The 23,332-nt window shown below is 47.6% G+C and overlaps 1 protein-coding gene across 10 annotated transcripts in view; it reads left to right on the top strand.

The window, feature by feature from the left end:
- ATXN7L1 (ataxin 7 like 1) overlaps nt 1–23,332 on the top strand; it is a 231,740-nt gene that overhangs the window by 155,299 nt on the left and 53,109 nt on the right. The window contains exon 1 of one of the 10 annotated variants that reach the window (XM_059934158.1): nt 5,898–5,949. The exons of 7 other annotated variants lie outside the window; for them this stretch is intronic. Coding sequence is in view for 1 of the 3 variants with exons in the window: in XM_059934155.1 (XP_059790138.1) it covers nt 15,559–15,604 (46 nt within the window). In the remaining 2 variants the exon portion in view is untranslated. Of the gene's footprint in view, nt 1–5,897; nt 5,950–5,986; nt 6,135–15,538; nt 15,605–23,332 lie in introns of those variants that run through there. 2 more of the 10 variants (XM_059934156.1, XM_059934155.1) reach the window with 2 other exon arrangements.

The following is a 23,332-nucleotide window of genomic DNA, read 5'->3' as shown; positions in this document are numbered from 1 at the left end:
GCCAACATTTCAGGAAATAAAGTATTTCCGTGTAAAACTTTCCAGTCTTTTTTCTATGTGTATGTGTTTGTCTATGTGTTGTACATGTGTATCTGTATGCATATATTTTATATTTTAAAAAATAAAAGGGGAATCCTATTATGGACATTGCCTTGAAATCCACTTTTTTTTTCCATCTACAATTATTGTGGACACATTTCAGTAAGTATAGATCTACATCATCATTTTTATAGCTTCCCAGCATTCCAGTAGTTTATTTAACCAGTGCCTGATTGCTTGTTATCTGAGTTTCTTTAAGGGCACAGTATCTACCCCCTTTGCTGTAATTTTTAAAAATCAGTATATCTACCCCCCCAACACACACACACATACACACACACACACACCCCACTTCAAAATTCCACCAGGAGACATTTCATATACATATTAGTTTGCATTTAGGTGAGAAGACTCCTTAGAGCTGAAGTATAGACTAGGAGGAGCTGTAAATTACAGGGCAGCTCAGAGTCCAGATGGAAATACTGCATTGTTACAAACTGCCTGAAGTAGGGTCAGTTACTTTAGGGAATACTTCCTCATACACTGGAGCCCAGAGCTGGTCATTCACGAAGCTACATTGCTGCCAGGAGCCTCTGTCATTCAATAGCCCTTCCAGCCTGAGGCTCAGTCATCAGAATACTCCTTTCAAAGGAGAAACACTCACGTTCACACACGGGCGTTTACACATGGCGCATCCAGTAACACCTCAGCGTCAGGAACTCCGCTGCTGAGCAGAGCTCTTCGGAGCCCGGCCAGGAGCTCTGAGCACAAAAGAACACCCAGCCCCACGAGGCATCCATGGGGCACCCCGCAGGCTTTCATGGAGCAATACTTTACACTTAGTTTAGATGCAATACTGGCAAGCTGGATGGTCTGATTTCCAGGTTTGGCAAATTAGAACTCTGTGGGCTAGGACTGTGGAGGCAGGCCCTGACAAAATAAAAGTGGCGCCAGATGCAGAGGAGAAAGTAAAAGGCCGAAAGTGGGAATGCTGAAGCCCTTTTTGTGCAGGGACAAAAGCCCCGTGTACTGTCTCGGTGTTTGTACGCCACAGGTGCCGCTCGTGATGGTGGGGCGATCACTTCAGGGATCCCTGACCAACATTTTAAACCGTGGAATAAACAAGAAGAGAAAATGTTCGAGTGGTTTTCACTTAGTAAAGACAAATCTTACCGTTTGGAATTTTTGTCCCATACATATGTGCATACTAGGTTGCTGCCATGTAAAATTCATTTCTTAAGATGGATCAGGGTCAAAAAGTTTGAAAGCTACGGTAGACCCTGATATCACCATTTTGCAGCAAAGTATAGAAATGAATGCCCTTAACAGTGACCTTGAGTTATCAAAAAAAAAAAAAAAAAAAAGATCAAATAATGTTCAAAGGATACCATTTAAGAGGACAAAGTACAAGAGAATGAAGATCTTTGGAAAGATTCCTGTTACAAAGTGGCTGCAATTTTTTTGAAGATTTTGTATTTTTAATCTTAAGTGGAAGGCCTTTCTACCTTCTCCCTAACTTGAACCACAGTACAACTTTTAAAAATACCAACTTTGACTGGGGGGGAAAAAAAGGAACCTGAAAAAATAATAATAAAATAAAACATTGTACTTTAAAAAACTCAATTAATGAAAACAAAATTAATTAAAACACCAAATTTTATACATACTTAACCAAAAGATATTCACCTTCCAGGTGTACCTAATAAGGTATACATCTCTCTTGGTGGTTCACATTAAGTGGAACTTCATTCATTCGAAACCTATATTTAAAACATATAGCAAGCCTTCCATGCTCTGGCTAGGCATTGGATTACAAAGATAAGTGAGACTCACAATGGGCCCTCAAGGAACGTGAGGTCCACTGGTTCAGATTGTAGTCAACCCACATTTACTGACCTTCAATATAAAGTCATTTTTCTAATTGTGGTGCAGTACCAGCTAAGGCTGGTTGAAACTGGCTCTCTCCTGAAGAATCTAGGGTCTGTGGGCCCATATGTGCAAAACTGTCCCCATGGCTTTGGTCATGAGTCCACATTACAAAGGATTAGGCCAAAAGCCAATTCCAGGTACGAGCAGGCAGCCTGGTCCAGTCCCTATGAACCCAGGTAACAGGGCAAAAGTGAAGAGTGTCCAGCTGAGCCACAGGTCCTGACCTGGAAGTCTTCAGGGCAACATCAGGGGTACAGTCAGGTCTGCAGCCAATGGCAGCCACAGCTACTGCCGTACTTACCTTGTTTCTCTGCCTCCTGACAGCTCAGGCCTCCGTCCTTTTTTTGACCAGCTCTCCACATATCCAGGCCATGTTTTTAAGACCGTACTGGGTCCTGCCCAGGTTCCTTCTCTGTATATGTACTCTGATGCGGTGCCCTTCCCTGGAGGGGCGTCTAAATGCCCAGAGCGTGGGCAGGGGACCCCAGCTTTGTCTCCATCACTCTGTCGTCCTCCGGGCTGGATGTACTATACTCACCAGCCTTCCCAAAATCACCATATCCATGAGCAGAGTGCTGTTTGTCTGGCCTATGATAGAACTACCTTTGTTAAGCACACCGGTACCAGCTACAACAACAAATTAATGCTAATATTCCGTATTTCTGTATTAGCCCACTATCACTAATTTTACTGATTTGGTGGCCATGCCTCTCAGATTTTCAGGAGTTCTGATTTTAAATAGCCTAGCCTGTCTTCCCTAAATATGTCAGTGCTTGTCAAACCGTTTGTCCTACTTTAAAAAAAAAAAAATCTCTGCGCTCAGAGGAGTCACAAGGTACATGGAAGTATTCTCCTCACTTTGTGTCTTGTAAGCAAGCGAGTTTTCCTGCTGAGACTGTTCTGATTTACCCAGGCCCCATATTCTTTTCAGGCAGCATGGATGCAAATGTCCTGTGGTTACCAAAACAACCTCAAATAAACCGGTGGGAGGTGCCACCTGTGCATTGCATCTAATCACAGAGCTTCTCCCGCCAACAGAGGCACATGGATTTGATGAGTCTTCACGACCTAGGCTGCTTTAGTGACATTCAGCGTGAAGTCCACCTTGGCATCCAGCTTCCCTGGCCTTTGGTCCTATGTTTTGTTGTGCTGTGTTTTCAGGGAGAAAGAAGGGGGAGAGATAGGTTCATAAAGTGGCAGCAAAACATTCTAGAACTTTCTGATCATCACCTCCTGACCTCTCCCCTCCTGCAGTCCACATTTGGCATCTCTGGTCATGGCCCTGAGTGCTTGGGTTCCTGACAAACGTCCCCATTCACTCCTACAAACCCCACGGCAAACTCACTACCATATCTCCTCAGAGGAAATGCCCCAGACCTACAATGAGCCCGCTCATGTGTGTCATAGAATACTAATGTCACCCTCTATCAAGCTGGGAGTGTGTCCACTCGGCACAGGCAAGGAACATAACAGTGACAGCCTTCATTTGGTCCATTATTTTCATCAGGCTCTGTAACAAAAGAACCCAGCAAAAGCCTAACTTTGAAACACACGTTGGAGAAAAGATGTAGCCAGATCCCTTCTACATGTGAGACAGCACACCTTGGAGATGCAGGATATGTAATATACAGCTTGGCAGGCCTGCTGGGGCATCCGCTCTGGTGGCTGCTTAGACTGGGATTAGGTGAGGAGCCAGGGATTAGCACGTGGGTGAACTAATCAAATCAAAGGAAGACAGAGTGCAAACTGGGTGGAGGTGTTTGCTTTGCATTGAAATAATAGCTCTCGGGAGTTATAGCAGAAGGCCGGAGCTCTCCCCACAGTGTGGAGAGGAAACCTCCTTGTTTAGGGAGTTGCAATCTGTGAACTGAAAAACCATGAAGACAGGGAGTTTTGAGAAAATCAAGGGAGATGATGTGCTTTTATAATAAAACAACTATACTGGCCTTTTCAGCTCTATCATTATGTGTTCTGGAAACATGATAGAGGCAAGCCAGGGGGACTGGGTTAGGAGTTAGGAGACCTGATGCTGTTGATGATTTGCAGTGTGGCCTTGGACGTGATTTGTAGCCTCTCCAAAATCTCAGTTTACTTGTCTGTGAAAATGGGAATAATAAAGCCCACTACTTTTAAAACGCTTTGCAGACAATAAAGCACCACACCAGCACAGTCATCGTTCGTGGGGCTGAGACCAAGGCTTCTCTGAGCCTCCGTTTTCCTCCTTTGTTAAATAGGGATAATCATACTTGCCCTCTCTCATCTCCTGGGATGTTTCTGAGAATCAAATAATATAATGCGCAAGGAGGAGACACGTAAGCCATGGAGTTCTAAGTGAGAGGCCTGGCTCACAAAATTCTGGGGTCTCTTTAAGAAGTCAGTTGTCAATCCAGGGGCGGAGGCTGGTGTGAGCCTTACTTTGTCCCACCCGACCCTTCACCCTTCTCTCCGGCATGCCCCTTCCCTCCTCCTTCTCTCCCTCTCCGCCAACATCTTCCTCCCCTTCACTTTCCTTTGTCTGGGAGGCTGCAAGCTGCCTGTGCTCTTCTCTCTTGATCTGTCAGGCAACTGCTGGCTTTCACTCCAGGGCGGCTCCTTTTCAGATCCCAGTGAAACCATGTCTGCATATAGTTTGTAAGAAAATATAGGTTCCTTTGGGAGGAAAGGGGCAACTACTGTGTGGGTTCATATCCACCACATTGCACTGGTGACCCCCGGAACCAGAGGAATGACATTTACTCTCCAGAATAAACATGAACCTGGCCTGTGGTTACAATGGTTTTTATAAACAACCTGTTTCCACCTACTCATTACTTTCCCCTAAACCTCTGGAGTGGGGAAGGGGCAACATTTTATTCAAATCAGAGGATAGATAGATAGATAGATAGGAAGAAGGGGGTGGGGCAGAGGTTAGATTTGAATCCATTCAGCAATTAAAAATTTCTCACTCTTACATTCGCGGCCCAATTCTCTTGGAATTCACTTTTCTCAAATGCTCAGATAATTCTAAAATTTCGTCTGGTCAATTGTCTTGGTCCGAAAATGAGATAGTGCTTAATGCATTCTGGGAAAGAAATGAAAAACTTTGTTAAATATGTGATTTAAGCGTTCCTTTTTATTTTATTTTGCCAAATGGAAATACTCGATTCACTGTTACCTGTAAGAGAACACAGATTCCAGTCTGGATGAGGGAGGAAGGTTGGACACAGCAGCCCTAACCTCAAAGAGGAAAGGGAAACCTTTCTCAGGACCAGGTCAGAGAAGCCCAGGGACGCTATCCCTCCATTTGTTTCTTATGTGGCTCAGTCATTTGCTTCCTGTGTGGCTCAGTGGCCTCGCTGCACGGAGCAGGGAACTTGGAAGTCCCTTTCCGTGTCTCAAAAACTGCATTCGGCACGCCCCTTTTTTTCTCCTATGGGATTTACCAACATCCAAGTTCCAATGCTTCTGCAATCACCCCAGATGTGTACCAAGGCCTCAGCATTTGCAAAATCTCTGAGTCAACCTCTAAGTAAAAGATGCTTCAAGGAAGCACCCAGTTCCTTCTGCTAATAACCGCAGTTCGTCATGTGACACCTGCCCCTCCCCTCCCCCGGTTCTCTCCGAAAACCCCCCACCCCACCAGTAAACTCGGTTGAAGTCTGTCCTTTATCTGCCAACATCTACATTTCCTTCAAGGTGGTAATCTTCTGCTTTTGTTATTTAAGTTCGGTTGTCTTCTTAATTGTTACCCAATTGCTCTGGGGCTTGCATAAACAGTTAACAAAAACTACGGCGCACGAGGCAGCCGTTTCGCTTTCTGGGCTTGTTGTTCTTGGCACTGGGTCAGTTCTATGAACTTCTGGTGTCCAACTGGTAGGACCTGAAACTCTGTGTTTAACAAGTGCCTGTAGTCAAAACAGTTGGCGTGTGCAAGCTGGTACTGACTGCAGCTGGTCAGCCGTCGGGTCCTGGACCGTGCAGAACCCCGAACCCCGAATCACGGTGCTCTGTTTGGGGGCCGGGCTTTTGTTGTTGTTTAGTGTGGGAAGGGGGCGGTTGCTTCCTTTTTTTTTCTTTTTCTTTTCTGTGATGGCATCCGTGCTAATATGGATCGCTTCAGGTTCCAAAAGTGCAACGTGTTTACAGTCGTCGTAGAATCAGATTAAGTTGGCAGCCCGAGTCTCTCTGTAAGTGGTTTTAGTTTACATTTCTTCTTCTAGCAGGATGTTTTGCATAAATTTTGCTGATCCTGGGTTATTTATAGACTTTTTTGAAAAAAACGGGCATGCCTGAGAGTTTTCTAACTGCTGAAAGTGAAATCCATTTCTGCATTTAGAGAAACGGCCGGGCATGTGCAGCAGAAGGTTATTTTAGCTCTTGAAAATTAATTTCTCCGCGAGGTCATTTGATAACATTCCCGAGCGTCCTCTCCAGCTGCCGACATCAGATACCCTGATAATTGTCTCAGGACGTGTTGTTTGCTTTTGGTTGGTCACAAACGGAGTAAAATGAAAGTAATGATGCCATTTCCTCTGGGACGCTCTGGGAGAATGGATGCAGTGATTGGGTATTGTTTCAAACGTCCGAAATGGGTTCGTGGTGGTGGTTTTGTCCAACCCTGGGGAGCAGTGCAACCGGCCCAGAAGCCGGGCGGCAGGACGTGCCGAGAGCCTGGGGGAGGGGCAAGGAAGGCCGGTCGCTGGAAAGTGAGTGGGTTTTCCAGTTTGTCCTCATCTAAATGACAGTGATACTGAAGGGTTTATAGTACTAAAAGGAAATAATAATATTCAACGGCAAGATAGCATATTGGCTAGTGCACGATCTGTTTGATTTTTCTGGCTCTGGCGGTAGCATCTTTGGGGACCGCGTGCGTGTTTGCATGAGAACTAAAGCCGGGCACGTTCGAAATCACTAAGCCAGCATTAGCACTCTATGAAAGGGCTTCCCATAATATTTACCAGAACAGTTGGCTAAAAATTGGTGTGCTTTGCCCACTGAATGGCTGTGTAATTAAATCGGCCCTTGAGAGCGTACCTTGAGCACCTCCCATCTCCGTGTCTGCGCTCCCGGAATTTGCATGGCTAAGTAGCACGTTCATCGGCGTAAGGAGTGTGGAATCCCCGTCTAATGGTCCAGGAAGAACGTCGTAAATGAGACACTTCACTGTGCCTCGGGTTAAATATTTTAAACCAAACAAATCGAAAAGGCCCATCATCTGGGCCTTGTGAAAGGCCTTCTGAGTAGGGAGTGTCCCCTGATCCAGGTATGTGGGTCCCTCCCTGACAGGTCCAAACCTCACCACTACCCCCCCCCCCCCGCCAGCATCACCAGCTTACACATGAAATGAAAATGGACAGTCGAAACGGAAATTTCCAAGGTAGTAAATGTGACCTAGGCTGAGGCGTGACATAATTCTCACTGCCCAGGGCTGCCACGAGCGGATTTCTTTTTCTCCTCCATGTTTCTCTCATCTATATGAAAGTGAGGTGGTTTATTTTGTATTTTGTGTTGTTTTTTGGTCTCCTCTAACCTTGCAGAGAATAACGATGAGGCTTGTTTTCGGTCTTCTATGGTTTAGAGCGTGCCCTGTGCTTTCTCACGGTAGCCCCGCTGAGCTGGTGGGGACAGGTCGAGCCCTTTGGTCCCAGTATAAAGACGGGATGGGGGCTCAGCCTGCACGGTGGAGCTGGGGAGCCCAAGCTCTGGCACGCACATTATCCATCAGACCTTCGCCTCCTCAGTGCCCCATCCAAACTGGACGCGCCAGCTGCAACGCAGAGGTTAAGAAACTCTTTGTTCTGATTTGATTCCAACCTGCCCCAATGGATGGGGCCCCTGTTACACTCCCCTTCTCCTCCTCCTGTCTGTCAGGCTGGGATGGGATTGGAGACTCACCTTTTGAAGGCCTCAGGTTGGAGGTGTGTGTCGGATTGTGTGCCTCTCAGCTAGCAGTGACTACGGGTGCCCCCGTCCCACTGTATAGATAACCTCGTGGCCAGAGTGAATGAAGAGCCATGAAGGGAACCCACAGGCCTTTGTGTTGGAGAGGGATGGCAGTGAATACTGAAAAGTTCCCCAGTCATCCTCGCCCTTGGGCTTTTGCATTTGAATTGGTCAAACCCTCCCAATCCTTCCATCCTTGGGAAAGGGAAGTTGCTTTGCAGGAGTTCAGCTGCTCTGAGCTGAAAGACCTGCCTCCTGGCAGCCTGAGTGCATCTGTAGGTTTTTCCTTGGCTTAGCAGGCAGGTTTCTGCTGGTGGAAGTGGTATCTTGGAGAGATTTATAACAGTAATAATCATAATACTCTTCTTTTATGTTTGCATAGCCTGACTCAACTTTTAAACCTCTTTTACATGCCTGATCTCATTGAGTCCTTCCTATAGCCTTGGAAGGGCAGTATTATTAACCTCAGAGCATGGAGATTCTGGAAGGAGGGTGTGGGGATTCAGACACCGGCCCTTGGGCACCGGTTCTTTTTGTATCGATTTCAGCTGCCTAATGTCTATACTTGGTTGCCAGTAAGGAGGGTAGTTTGGGAGTTGGAAAACCGGTTTTCTTCCATTATTGTATTTCTTGTCAGTTAAAAAGGCACATTTGATTGCCTACCGTGTGCAAGGCACTGCTAAGAGCTTTCCTTTTAGTCCTTCAACCACTGGTAGCAGGAGGGCTGTTGTCAGCCGCATTTCTTAGTCATCCATGGGATCCGTACCAGGGAAGATGCAGTGTGGCCGAGTGACACACCTGCCCTGAATGGCAGGTGGCTCAGTAGAGTCACACCTCTAGGGTACTGTTCACAGGTCGCTGTCACCCTGGGGGATAGATCGAGTTGCACGCTTGGCCCTGTCCCCTTCCACATTATAAAGGAGGATTTGGAAGAAGAATAGCATTAGTGGCAGGATTATCCAATTTTTCAAGCAGTAGATTTAGGAGGGAGGAGAGTTACATTAATGAGTCAGAGTCCAGAAAGATCTCCCCAGGCCAGAGAAGTGGACTGACTCTGACCAGATGACATTTGTAAAGGACACCTGTGGATAAGCAGCTTGGCAGTAAAGCATGTGAAATAAGACTCAGGGGTGATGCAGCCCTCAGAAATAAGAAATCTAGGGCTTCCCTGGTGGCACAGTGGCTAAGAATCCGCCTGCTAATGCAGGGGACACGGGTTCGATCCGTGATCTGGGAAGATTCCACATGCCGTGGAGCAACTAAGCCCGTGCGCCACAACTACTGAGCCTGTGCGCTAGAGCCCGCGAGTCACAAGTACTGAGCCCACGTGCCTAGAGCCCATGCTCCGCAACGAGAGAAGCCACCGCAATGAGAAGCCCGCGCACCGCAACAAAGAGTAGCCCCTGCTCACCGCAACTACAGAAAGCCCGCATGCAGCAACGAAGACCCAACGCAGCCCAAAATTAAATAAATAAATTTTTTTTAAAAAAGAAATAAGAAATCTAGCTTGGATGTCTAGTGGCCTTAACAGGAGAATGATACCCAGAACAGACAGCTGGGAGCTGCCCAGACTTCACCTGTGATGTTCTCCCTTCTGAGTGTCACAGTTTAGAAAGCACAGTCAGAGCCAAAGGGGACCCAGAGATCAGGAGAATAGTGAAAATGACCTTTTGTGAGGAATGATTTTAAAAGACGTCTGGGAGTATTTATCCCGGAGAAAGAGGTTTCGGGGAACAAACATTTGGCAAGGTGTCCCATGAAAGGGAAACTGGACTGGTTCAAGGTGATCCCCACAGGGCAGAAATGGTATGGACGTGTGGGCATCACAGAGCAGCTCACGTAGGGGATACTGTCCAGCGGTGGTGCTTTCTGGCCTGCTGTGCACTTGGAGAGTTCGGGGCCTGCAGTGGAGAAGCCAGGCTGGGTGGCCCCTTGGCTACAGCTCCGAAGAGGCTAACAGCCCTGGAAGGGGCCAGCAGGGGGTAGCAGAGAATGATTACCTGTGGGGTTTCTTCTTGCTCTTTGGGAGTCTGTGACTGTGTCCCAACGTCACGGTCTAAGACCTGAGTCCCTTTGGTGGAAATGATGGCTGTGTCAGGGATGAGGGGGCTGGCAGAGGGGAGCTGTGCTTCAGCGTCCCATCTGTAAGTGGCTAGGGCAGCCTTCGTGCCCGTGTGTGGGGTGGTGGGAGCAGCTGTCATTCGAGACAAATTAACACTTCTTAGTGGACTTGACTCGGCCACATTTAGGGACTTCCGACTTGGAGTGAGTGCCTATCTGCTCTCTCCTACTGGTCGCCTTAGTTATTCTGAAACTGATTGTTCTGTTTGTGGGTTGTCTTGGCCCTTACGTTCTGCAGTTTTGGGGTTTTTTGTTTTTGAGATGAAATCCATATAACATAAAACTAACCATCTTAAAGTGAATAACTGGGTGGCATTGAGTACATTTAAGGGTTGTGCAACCACCACTTCTGTCTAGTTCCAGAAGTTTCATCACTCCAAAATAAAACCTCGTACCCGTTAAGCAGTTATTTCCCCCTCTCCCTCCCCTCGGTCCCTGGCAACCACCAGTCTGCTTTCTGTCTCTGTAGATTTACCTATTCTGGACATTTCATATAAATAGAATTCATATAATATGTGACTTTTTGTGCCTGGTTTCTTTCATTTGCATAATGTTTTCTAGATTCATCCATGTTGTAACATGTATCAATACTTCACTCCTTTTTATGGCTGAATAATTTTCCAGTGTTGTGTATATACCACAATTTGTTTATTTATTCATCCATTGATGGATACTTGGGTTGTTTCTGCCTTTTGGCTATTGCTAATAGTGCTGCTGTGAACATTCACATACAGGGATTTGTTTCAGTTCTTCTGGGTGTGTACCCTAGGAGAAGAATTGCAAGATCATACAGTGATTCCACGTTTAATTTTTTCAGCAACCACCATACTGTTTTCCATAGAGGCTGCACCATTTTACGTTCCCACGGACTGTGTCCAACGGTTCCAGTTTCTCCACATCCTCACCAACCCTTGTTATTTTCCATTTTGGGGCTTTTTTGGTTGTTGTTTTTTATATACATAGCCATCCTAGTATGTGTGAAGTGGTATCTTGTTGTGGTTTTGATTTACATTTCCCTGATGACTAATGATGTTGATCATCTTTTCATGTGATTATCTTCTTTGAAAAAATGTCTGTTCAAGTCCTTTGCCCATTTTTTAATTGGGTTGAGCCTGCCTGTTTTTGTGTTTAGCATTAAGGTTCTAAACTTGCAGCTTCTCAGATGCCAGAGCAGTATAAATATTGCATCTTCTTTTCTTTTCTTTTTTTTTGGCCACCCCACGTGGCAGGCGGGATCTTAGTTCCCCAACCAGGGATCAGACCCGCCCCCACTGCAGTGGAAGTGCGGAGTCTTAACCACTGGACCGCCAGGGAAGTCCTCATCTTATTTTCTTAAGCCATCTGTTTGCTGAAAACCTAGTGCACCTACTTATTACCAGGCACCTGAGATGAGGAGAGAGAACAGTGAAAGAGGTAGGGGAAGGTACTTCACAAGGACCAGAGGGCTCTGGGAGAGCTGGCCCATGGGAGCTGTTCACATCTCTGTCCTCCTGGCCATCCTGGAACTCTCAGCAAACAGATACTAGGAAAGTTGCTCACAGCTGTCTCTGGAAAGACTCAGGCTCCCGGGCCACAGGGCCTGCCCTGTCATCTGTGCTTCTTCTGAGTATTGCAACATTCAGCAGGCCTCCTCTTGACAGTCCCCTGAGCAGGGGAAGTGTGCCCATGAGCCCTTGACCCTCTTGCCTAGAGTCTGGAGGACACGGGCCCTCTCCGTAGGGCTGGGTTGGGTGGGTGGTCGAGTCACACCCCCTCATTCCCACTGGCTCCATTCCAAAGAAATGGAATTGTAGAAACCAGTCCTGCTTCACCAAGCAGCATAGCCCTTTTCCAGCCAGAAACTGATCCTCCTATATTCTGGGAAGAAACTCTCTCTGTGAGAGGGGAAAAGGAGGCCCAAAGTCAGAGACCCAAAATCATGTTCTCCTTGAATAATTCTCCCATGGGAGACTCCCTCTCTCTGGCTTTGGTTATATGATCAAGCTGCTGGAGATGGTCCCAACCCGAGACAGCCTTACAAAGGCCAAGTTAGCACTGCCCAGCTTACGTGCCATGGTCAAAGATGATGCCATCTTCCCATAGTCTGAAATTCTCCAGTAGAGGCTTACTTCTGAGTCTTGGAAAGCTTTTATCTCTTAGAGGTTGGTTTTTATTTTTCCTTATTAAAAGGCGTATACTCTTCCGCCAGGGTTAACTTAAGATTTATCAGGTAATAGGCAGGTTTTACAAAGAAATGTTGCACGAAACATAGGAGAGATCCTAGTAGAAGATAAGAGAAAATAAAAATACCTAAAACACACTAAACTGCTCGGTTTTTTTTAATGGAGGTGAAATTCACATAACAAAATTAATCATCTTAAAGTACTGAATTGTAATTTTTTTTTTCAGGCAAGGCTTTAATGGGACCCCTGCTGCAGCAGGGGGGGAACGAGAACAAGCAACAGGTTCCCTTGCTTGCTCGCTCGCTGAGGGGAGCCGTGAGCTTGTTCCTTATATGGGGTGAGGGTAGGGGTGTGTCCAGGGGTCAGGCCGGAGGGGTGGCTTCGGTGTTTTGCCCACACCTCTGGTGGTGTTGAGTGCAGGGGGCGTGCTCAGTTGAATTGTTATTTAGCGGCACTCAGTCTGTTCACAATGTTGTGCATCCGTCACCTCTACCTGGTTCCAAAATGCTTTCATCACCCCCAAAGGAGACCCTGTACCCCTTAAGCAGTCACTTCCCGCTCCCTGCTTCCCTAGCCCCTGGCAGTCACTAATCTGCTTTCTGTCTCTGTGGATTTACCTATGCTGGCTATTTTGTACCGATGGAATCATACAGCATGTGGCCTTTTGGGACCCACTGTCTTTTTTAGACATCCCTCCCCCCCACACACACAAATCTATTATCCCTTGCCAAGATCAGGGAATAAACTTTCTAAATATAAGGAATGAATGAAAGCTCTCCGCTTGAATTCATACTTAAAATGTCCCACAAAAGTAATTTTCAATCTTTAGAATGACGTCTCTACTCTCTCCAAAGCATGGTGCTGGGTATTGCAGTGGCCTCTGCCCATCAGGACAGACAGGCCCTGAGGGAAAAGGAAGCAGAAAGGCTTGAGGCCCCTGCAGGCTGCGTGGGCCCCTGGCCTCAGCCTGGTCCCCGGGGAAGGCTGCAGGGGCCGTCGTGCAGTCGGGCTGCAGGAAGGCCCTGACCCTTCCCATACAGTGGCTGCTCAGATCCGTGTGTGTGCGCGCGCGCGCGCGCGCGCGCGCCCAAGTTCATCTGCCAAATGCAGGATACGACCCTGGTCTTTCCGGGCTTTTCTTTCTGCCTTTCCCTAATCGCATCTGGGCGTGCTCTCTTAAAGGGGAAGTGGTGCGTTCTGACTGGCCAGGGCGCTCAGCCAGGAGCCAGGAAACGGCTCCCACGAGTTGCCGAGTTGCGCTGCCCAGCGTGTCACTGGCTCAGCCCCCTTATCCAAACAGCGAGGCTGTCTCCCTGGGATGTGTAAGTGTGAGCACAGGGCACGCTTGCCACACAGGATGGCGTGGGGCTGGGCCCAGGTCACGGCAAGCAGAGCGTGCTGTCAGCCCACGATCCATTTAGCAAGTCCGAGGTGGAGCTTAGGCGGTGCCCTTGGGCTGTGGGCTGGCGCTGAGACAGGGCTGAGGCGTGGAGTGGGGAGAGTTGCTGCCTGAGAAAGAGGTCAGGAGTAGGAGGCTGGGTTGGGGACCGGTCTATTTTGGACAGGCCTTCTGGAGGCGCCAGCCTCGGGGCCTGGGGAGGAGTGGAGTGGAAAATTTTCTAGCACACCTCTCCTAGCCCCGGGAAGCAGCTGCACTGAACCTTACCAGCTCGTCCCCTCCACTTCTCTGCATTTATGTGCAGCTCCAGACACACTTGATGCATTTATCTACTCGCTACTGATTTTTCTTGGTCATTTTTATATGCAAGCGGTGCTAAGCAATGTTTCGGGTCTTTTTCACTCCAACTTTAAAAATTGCTGGAAACTGGCAACCTGTGGTTTTTCCTTCTTTATTCTTCGCGGATGGTCCTCGGTCCGGTGTGTGCACGCGGTGGTCCCTGAGTCCACGCTGGTGGCCGGCCAGCTGGCGGACTGGCCGGCGCCCGAGCGCGATTGGCGGCGCACCTGGCCTGGTTTCTAGCGGGGCTGGTTTCCTGTGTGCCCGCGGGGAAACCGAGGGCGGGCTCACGCCCACTCACGCACAGCCGGGGGCTAACTCAGCGTCCCGAGCAAGTAGCTGATGGTAGCGAAATAGACCCTTGCTGTATTTTAGACTCCTTCCTACCCTTGGTTTTCGTGTGTATGGTGGTGATGGTTGATCTTCAATCATGTAAAAAGCTGTGTTTTCACCGAAATAATTCAGACCTTCTGCTCCTTAAAAAAAGGGGAGCAGAGGGAAAGAGAAGGGGACTGGAGGGGGAAAAACAAGTGGTGTCTCCGTACATGTACACTGAGAGGACAGAACCACACCCTCCTTCAAGACAGCTTCCTGTTTGCCACTGCCAACTGCCACTCCAAGGAGAACAGAAATGCTTCCGTTATTAGTGACTGCTGTCGGACCACAGAAGCCTCTGGGTGACGCCCCGAGCTGTGCAGTGAGCTGGGACTTTGCACCTCTAGAGACTGTGGCCTGCACTCCTGAAACTGGAGGTCGGTACAGATAGGAATCAAGCAGCCCTGGCTTCTCCTTACTCAGCCGATGTTTCTTAAACAATTGTGCTCCCGTAGGATTCTTGTAAATGAATAGTTTTAATTCAGGGGCAGGGAGAAGGTAGGGAACTGCCCCCGTAGGAAAGCTACTGCTTGTATTTTTTTTAATCTACATGTGTATGTGTTAGGGGAACTTATGTGAAGTGCCTACTGTGAGTTGGCACTGGGGCAACCACCTTCCATGTGTTATCTATCCTCAATTCTCATTTCTTCAGCAGTGAATGTAGTGAGTGCCTACCAAGGCCAGACCCTGGGCTGAATGCCAGGGACGAGAGAGGGCACAAGACATCTGCTCTCCGTGCGTCCAGTGACAGGACGCCTAAGCCAGTAAACCAGCGATTACAGCATGGGACCTGTGCTAAGATGGGGGGCCTCAATGTACTATAGGGGCACCTGCCTACCCGTAACCCTATGATGTGGGCATTATGGTTCCCACTGTATAGGTAAGGAAACTGGGGCTCAAGGGGTTAAGTTATTTGCCCAAGTCACAGAGCTAATGAGTGACAGAGCTGGGATTTGAGCCCGGATCTTTCTGATTCCAAAGACAGCAGTGTTTGGTCCACATTTCCAGTGACTCCCGAAGCTTGTGTGGAGCAAGAGAATTACCTCGGGATCTTTTTAAAAATACAGATTTGGGAGCCCTGGCCCTGCTGTCCCAAGAAGAGGAGCCCTGGGCGGCACCAGGAGGTCTCAGGTGGATAGTGGCCTGGGCTTTTTCCCGACCTCATGCCTCAAGGTCCTCCGGCCCTTCCTTGAGGCGTGCACCACGCATGCCTGTGACAGGGGCCAGGGCTTTTCATGTGCTTAGCCCAAGGCACCTGGGTAAAGGCCACTGATGTGGCCTCAAGACAGTCTCGGGAAGATTCGGCCCAGCTGTTCAGGTATTTTAGACAATGGGAATCCCCGTTCTTGTATCTTCCCACCAAAGATACCCCAGCTTTGCCCAGCTTCCGGCTGCCTGCCACGCCTGTCCCTTCAGTGCCCCTGGAGCGGGGATGATGTCAGCTGTGCCATCTTAAGGTAGAATCCGACAGCTTATCCTAAAGCTGGAAGCCACCAGTTTTCACCTTAGCTGTGGTGGTGCTGTTTTTACACTCATGTGACTTGCACAGTGGGTATGTTGGTGGTTGGGGCCGAGGTCACTCTGGCGGAGAAGTTAATACCATGCGGGTGGGACTCCTTGTCAACCCCTCCACTACGATATCGGCTCCAGACACACGGGAATAGCTGGGGCAATAAAAGGTGAGGATGGCAGCTCTGTCCCATGGGGCAGGCAGGCTGTTCACTGGCCTCAGGTCCTCCAGGTGGCAGCCCACCTTCAGAGGGGACCCTGTTCTCTACTCTCAGGGTGACCAAGTGGTGGCCAGCCAGGACCTGGCAAGTGTGTCCTCTCCCTGAGGGAACCCTCAGGCCATGGCAGTGTCTGTCTTATCACCACCACCACCATTATATTTCGGTGCTTGGCGCATGGTACGTGCCAAAGAGATGCTTTAAAAAATGAGTGAATGAATGAATGAGGTGTGACTTTAACACTTGCTTTTCTCTCCTTCCTCCTTTTGTATTTGCACCTGTTTTCTCCCCTTTGGCCTCTCTGCTTAAGGATGTGTTAGTGTTTCTGTTGTTGTTGTTTGTTTTTCTTTTTTCTTGTATGGATTTAAAAAACAACTTTAACAAAAATAGAGGCATCCTATATCCTTCCCTTTTTTCCTTTTCTATCTGTGTTATATATTCATGTATATATATGTTAAATGTTTTACATTTTTATAGATTAATGATTAGTGTTTGCATATACTGGTGATATTTTTAATTTTCTTGTGAATTTGGGTAGTACTGTCTCACATACACATTTCCTTAGGTTGAGATAACCCTCATACCTGTCATTTTCAGTTGTTTTATCGTAGACCAGGTTGGTTATGGTATTTTTTACTATTGTAAGCAATGCTGCTGAGAATATCTTTGAACTTTTCTTGGGGAGGGATATTTCCTTGAGGTCTATTTTCCAGACTAAAATTACCAGGTTACCAGATCAAATGCTTTTTTTTTTTTTCTTTAATAGATTTATTTATTTATTTATTTATTTATTTATTTATTTTTTGGCTGCATTGGGTCTTCGTGGCTGTGCGCGTGCTTTCTCTAGTTGTGGCAAGTGGGGGCTACTCTTTGTTGCGGTGCGAGGGCTTCCCACTGTGGTGGCTTCTCTTGTTGTGGAGCACAAGCTCTAGGCGCACAGACTTCAGTAGCTGTGGCTTGCGGGCTGTAGAGCACAGGCTCAGTAGTTGTGGCACATGGGCTTCAGTAGTTGTGGCTCGTGGGCTGTAGAGCGCAGGCTCAGTAGCTGTGGTGCAGGGGCTTAGTTGCTTCGCGGCATGTGGAATCTTCCCGGACCAGGGCTCGAACCTGTGTCCCCTGCATTGGCAGGCGGATTCTTAACCACTGCTCCACCAGGGAAGCCCTGTGAATGCTTTTTAACTGATATCATCAACACGAGGTTGCTCTCCAGAGAACTGTCATCCCTTGGAAGTACCCCCAGCAGTGTGTACATGTGTTTGTTTCCCCACTGGTCTATATTGCTGGGGGTGTTTTTCTCCTTCGGCTAGGTTAAATGTCTAGTGAGGGCATCCTTGGGGGCTGATGGAAATACATCAGGGCCCTGGAAAGTCCCTGGGACTCCCCAAATCCTACCCAGCAGTGGTTGATGCCAGAAATGTATAAATAACCAATAGAAGAGCGCAGGTGGGGTGGGGGAATGTCTCCGAGAGGGAGATGTAAAAAGCATCCCAAGTTATCTAACTTCAGAGCTGTATCCTGGGCCAGCTCTGAAAATGGGAGATGCTTTGTTAGAATCTTCAGAGAAGTTGTATTGCTTACGTGTAGAGGAAAGACAGTATCCCAGAGGGTGGCATGGAGGAAAGGGCATTGGCTCTGGGGCCAGGCAGGCCTGGGCTCACCTTCTAACTGCCAAGGTCACTGTGAACTTGGCCTTGTTTCGTAATCTTGCTAAGCTTTAATTTCCCCATCTACAAGGAGGAGGCTAACAGTATCCACTTTGGGGGGTTGTTGGGTAGATTGCATGAGCTGGTAGGTGTGAAAGTAGCTTGCTCAGTGCCTGACACATAGTAGGCACCCAAGGAATGCTGCTTCTCTTCCTAACTGAATGAATGGGCACAGAGTGACCAGATGGCCGAGAAACCAACCCAGAGCCTAGGGGGATTTGAGAACTGAGCCGGCACGAGCAGTGTAGGCACCGGCCCACAGTGGCTTTTGTCAAAGGGCCCCAGATGGTGTGTGTTGCCCATCTGCGTAGCCGGTGAAGAAGGGTAAAGAAGAACTAGTATAAGCTAACTGGTGACAGGCACCCATGCTTGAAGGAACACCTCCCCAGACACTCAGGCCCTGACAGCTTTTAAAGAGGCACCGCAGCCCAAGGAGGGAGTGGGCTCCTGGGCAGCTCACAAGCACTCCTGGCACAGGAGCTGCTTGGCACGCCTCTGCCTGCCACTCGCTGCCTGCCTTAGTCACTTGACTTTCCTGTGTCTTCATTTCCTCCCCTGCTGAGGAAAGCTGATTCAATATCCCCCCTCTAACCACCATGGCACTATATTTAGTGCCCAGCTACAACTGTGGCAAATGAGACCACAGCTCAGATGCTACCCCTGCTCTCTCCACTTCCGAGCCTTAACAGACTCTGGACAGGTTTCCGAAATGCAACCTGCCTCAGTTTCCACAGCTGTAAAATGGGGGCATACCTGCCTCACCCCCTCACCAAGTGGTTGCAAGATACAGCTAGCGTGGTTCCTGCATGATTCCCCGGGCCAAGGTGTGTGCTCTGCCCCTCACCCTCCGGCTCCAGTTTACTTTTGGAAGGTCCCTTGGAGTTCAGGGTTGTCCTTTATGGAAAGCATCCTGACCGCAGCTACTAAAGCAGATAGAATCCATTGATAAAATAGAACCCGGCTAATGATTTGCCAAGCACCTGCTCTCAGAGGTAAGGGCTGAAAGAGTCTCAGCACTGTCAAACGAGCAAGCCAGGAGCTGGCCTAAGCCCAAGTGAGTTTACACAAGCGTGTCGGGCCACAAGTGACTGTGGTGCGCACACTCTGTTGGGGGCGGGGGCGGGGCAGGGATTGATCCCTTAAACACCATATTGGAAAATTCCCAATGCGTTCTTTCTAAAACTGGTACAGGGAACCACACTGGGTGTTGGCGGCCGGCTCAGCCATTCGTGAGGCGTCTGTGCTGAGGTTTTAAATGCAGGACACTGATGCTGTGAGTATAAAAATATCTCAGTGAATAAGCATGGGGGGAGGGGAGGGTTCCGAATTTTTACGGAGATGCAATGGCCTGAGAACCTGGTGGACTTTTCCCAGTGGAGAGTAGTAAGGGGAGAGGATTGTGGAGACACCAGGGCTCCGCACACGGTGTCTGCGAGCCCCCTGCTCAGCTGGTCTCTGGGATTGCACCCTGGAGTCCCTCATGGATGGTTAGGCTGTACACAGTGAAGCAGGTGGTCTTAGAACAGCCAGTGGCTGAGGCCATGCTCTGGATTTCCTGTGATGGAAATGCAAAAAAGTAAAAGGATTTGGTTTTTCCTTTCTTCGGTCATTTCTTTGGGGTTGAGGTCTCAGGCTATAGCTGATTGGTACCTTAAAAGCTGCCACATTAGGTGTTTTTCCCCCTCTCCCTAGGGGAGTCAGGTGCCCTGCTGAAATGCCCGTACTCAGTGGGGAGGGGAGGTGTCCAGCAGCCTTCCAGGCTCTCCCTATATGCTGCAGCAGCTTCTAGGATTTCAGGGTGGTAGAGCTCAGAGTTAAAACCACAGGCTCTGAAGACATCCACAAATCTAACGTTTCCTAGCTCCATGAACTTGGTCAACTTGTATCTCTAATCTCAGTTTCTTCATCTGTAGAACAGATATAATAATTGTACCTCTCTTAGGGTATTGTAAGAACTAAATACTAGGTAATTACTAAGGTAATTCAAGTATTTAGTAGAGTTCTTGGCACATGGCAAAGTCTTAATAAGTTATTATTACTATTGGCCAAAGGACAGAAGGGGTGAGACCAGAGGTTGCTGATCGAACATCAATCACTGAGGTTGTTACTGTTGTAGCGGACATTTAATTCTGCGTGAATGTCCTGACAGTGATTTTCTGTTTTCACTTCAGTAGGTAAGTGGTACTCACATTCAACATTAGCACAGTAGATTGGTTTGGTCTTTCTGTCCCACGATCTGGAAAGTAATGTGTTGCAAAAGCTATAAACTATTGCAACCTTTTTCACTTTGGGAACTACACCTCAAAGAAATAATCTCAAATCACTTTTTAACTAAACTGTAAAAAAAAAAAAGAAAGAAAGAAAGAAAGGAGAAAAAAGGATGAAAGAACAAAAGCCAGACAGTAAGTAGTAAGAGAATAGCTAAGTAATCTAAAACATGATGTCAGTGATTAAATATTACCTAACCATTTAAAATGACCAATATATGGGAATTAGAAACATATAAATGGAATAATGTTCGTTGAAAAAGAGTAGTCCAAAATATCAATTGATTACTGTTTTGTTAATGCATCTATGTACATGAACAGAGAATGAGAAAATTCGGAGGGAAAGGGATTTTTTCTCTAAGATTGCTTCAGTCTGTAGAATATTTTAATAGTGAGTTAAAAAATAAATGTTCTGTAAACTGTCTCTGGGCAAGGCAAATGGAATTAGAATAATTATAGGGATCCACCTAAAGCAGTCCCTTGACCAAAATGCAGGGGGGGGCATGCGGGGGGGGGGGATGAGTAAGCCCAAAGTAGTTGAATTCTTATATCAGAATGATTGTGATGTAAATCTGGAACACTTTACCCAGAGACATTCCACTTGCCTGGCAACATCTTTTTACAAGAAACTAAGACTGTTTTCTCCTATCACCAGCCTATCGACCTCTCTGACAGTTACCTACAGGCGGGTCTTCACAGGCTAGAGAAACACAGATTGAATAGGAATTACATCTTTCTGAAAAATCTAGTAACTCTGTCCTACCCGGACATCAGTTCTACCCATTTTCAAAAGCTTAGCCAAGTGAAGTAGGTTTGATACTCACCTCCTGAGCGGAAGCTCTTATCACTCTGACCCTGTTTCCCCACTTTAAATTCTTACACAGGCTTTGTCGCCTGCACCGGAGGCTGGCAAGCTCATTCTCCAAGCCGAGGGGACAAAAGTACGGGCCTCTTTGTGGGATACCTTGAAATAGTGACAGATTTAATTCAGTCTGATCAACAAGAAACAGTTTCACAAGTAGGAAATGCTGCTTCAATCTGTTTATTACCATACAAAAATCTCACAGTAAAAAAACCAAACCAAAACAAAACAAACTAAGGGTAAAGGGCTGTCTTCCAAACTTGATGAATATTCTCTCGTTCGCAACTTGTTCTTTCAATTGATCATTCAAGAAAAATTTGTGGGACCAAAATATAAAACCAAGAAGAAGACTTATCCATTGATTTAATTTTTTCTGTGAGTTTAGCAGCAAGAACGCCTTGGCAGGGTCACTAATCGTAATTCTCTGGAGGTGATTTTGGAATCCCTGGTCTGGCCCATTCATTTTGTCCTTAATGTCACGTTTCTTTGTGATTTATCTTTGCTTACTGGTATTATTTTCCACTCTTAGTTTAGCAAAGTAAAAATTCTCTTCATTATGAAGGCTTACCTCTCCACCAGAATGGGGGAATACTTCTGCATGTCCCTTCCCCCACCCCCCTGCCAGCTTGAGCACATGAGAGCAAATGAGTGAATGAAGTGTGCAGAACAATCCAAAACAGTAGTGGTAAAAATCAAAGTCTTATTTTAGTTTTGGAAACTTCAGCCAAAAAAAAAAAAAAAAATTGCTGAGCAAGACATTTCTGAAGGGCAGAAAGAACTATGGATTTGAAGTGAGAAGCCTTGGTTCTGAGCCCAACCCTGCCACCAACTAGCTTTGCCCTGCAGGCTGGTAACTGATAACCTCTCTAAGTGATAACCTCATCCATCAGCAAGCAGAGGGGACAAGCTGACTTTTAAGATCCAGTTCTAACCTTCAGTGATTCTAAGTCCTGTGCTTCCGAATTCCCTGGCTTCACATCTTGGTCACAGTACACCCCGTTTCCTGCCTTCCTGAGAAGCAGCTAAGCCCCTGCCCATAGCACAGAGGCCCCATTCCTCTCATAGCCACTGGCCCTGACCTTGGCTAGTCACCTCGCCTCGCTGGGTCTTCTTTAGCCAGTCAGTCATGAGGAGGGTGGAGACGGCTGGCTGCTTCCTGCCTGTGTCAAAGGGGTTGTAAAGACCAGTACAATTTTACAAAGGATGAATTTCTCCAAGGAAGATCCTGCCTGAGTAAAATATTTCAATACTTGTGCTATAATTATTGCTATGACATTCAGGAATCACGAGAGATGGGAAGAGAAGGATCAGGTGTAAGTATGCCTTGTATTTATGGTAATGGAGTAGAAAGAGGCCTTCCAGGCCATCTAGGGACCCACTTCATTTACAGATAAAGACACGGAAACAGAAAGTTTAAGTGGTGAACTCCAGGCCATAAGCCTAATAATGTGATGAGGCTGGAATTGGAGCCTGGGTCTCCTGGCTTCTAGCCCAGGGTTCTCTCTACTACATCAAAACAGAGGCCCTGGGGCTTCCCTGGTGGCGCAGTGGTTGAGAATCCGCCTGCCAATGCGGGGGACACGGGTTCGAGCCCCGGTCTGGGAAGATCCCACATGCCGCGGAGCAACTGGGCCCGTGAGCCACAATTACTGAGCCTGCGCGTCTGGAGCCTGTGCTCCGTAACAAGAGAGGCCGCGATAGTGAGAGGCCCGCGCACCGCAATGAAGATGAAGAGTGGCCCCCACTCGCCGCAACTAGAGAAAGCCCTCCCACAGAAACGAAGACCCAGCACAGCCATAAATCAATAAATAAATAAATAAATTTTAAAAAAAAAAAACAGAGGCCCTGGAACTAGCTCTTGGTTTTCACATCCCTGAACAGGGTGGCTCTGGGAACTGAGCATGTATGCAAGGTCTCCTCTGAGTCAGTGAAGAAAGATTCCCCAGTAAAGTTATTCAGTGCAGGCAACCTGTGAACACTGGTCAGGCAGAAACACCCAGCGATCAGATGGTCCTCAAAAACCCACTTTCCCCCGCCCCCCAATTCCCGCTGCATCACAGGATGAGAGTCAGTCGGCTTGGAGACAAACTGGCAGCCCATTGGTACCAGGAAGTGCAGAGGAAGCCCAAAGGCTTGTCCCTCATAGCCGTAGTCAGTCTGGCTTTCTTTCCAGGGTGCCTGGAATAGCAGCCAGAAATGCCTCACTAATGAGAAAAGTGAGACTCGGCTCGGAGATGGAGGGAGAGTGGGATCTGCCATCTTTGCCCCCATCTTCTTCGTTATCACGTTCAACCCAGATCTCCAGCTTTGTGATCTCTAGTCCTTTCCATCTGGAGATCTGTTATCATTTCATTTATTTATTCAACACGTAGTAATTAGGCACTAACTATATGTGGGGCTTTGTAGTAGGTACGAGGGAGCCAGAGGGGACTTAGGATTTCAGAGCGTTTGTCTTTTGGGGGTTCAGGATTCCTTCCTGTAATTGTA

Source organism: Balaenoptera ricei, chromosome 9 (genome assembly GCF_028023285.1).
Source record: "Balaenoptera ricei isolate mBalRic1 chromosome 9, mBalRic1.hap2, whole genome shotgun sequence".
Taxonomy (NCBI): Eukaryota; Metazoa; Chordata; class Mammalia; order Artiodactyla; family Balaenopteridae; genus Balaenoptera; species Balaenoptera ricei.
This window is presented reverse-complemented; position numbering and strand designations above follow the sequence as displayed.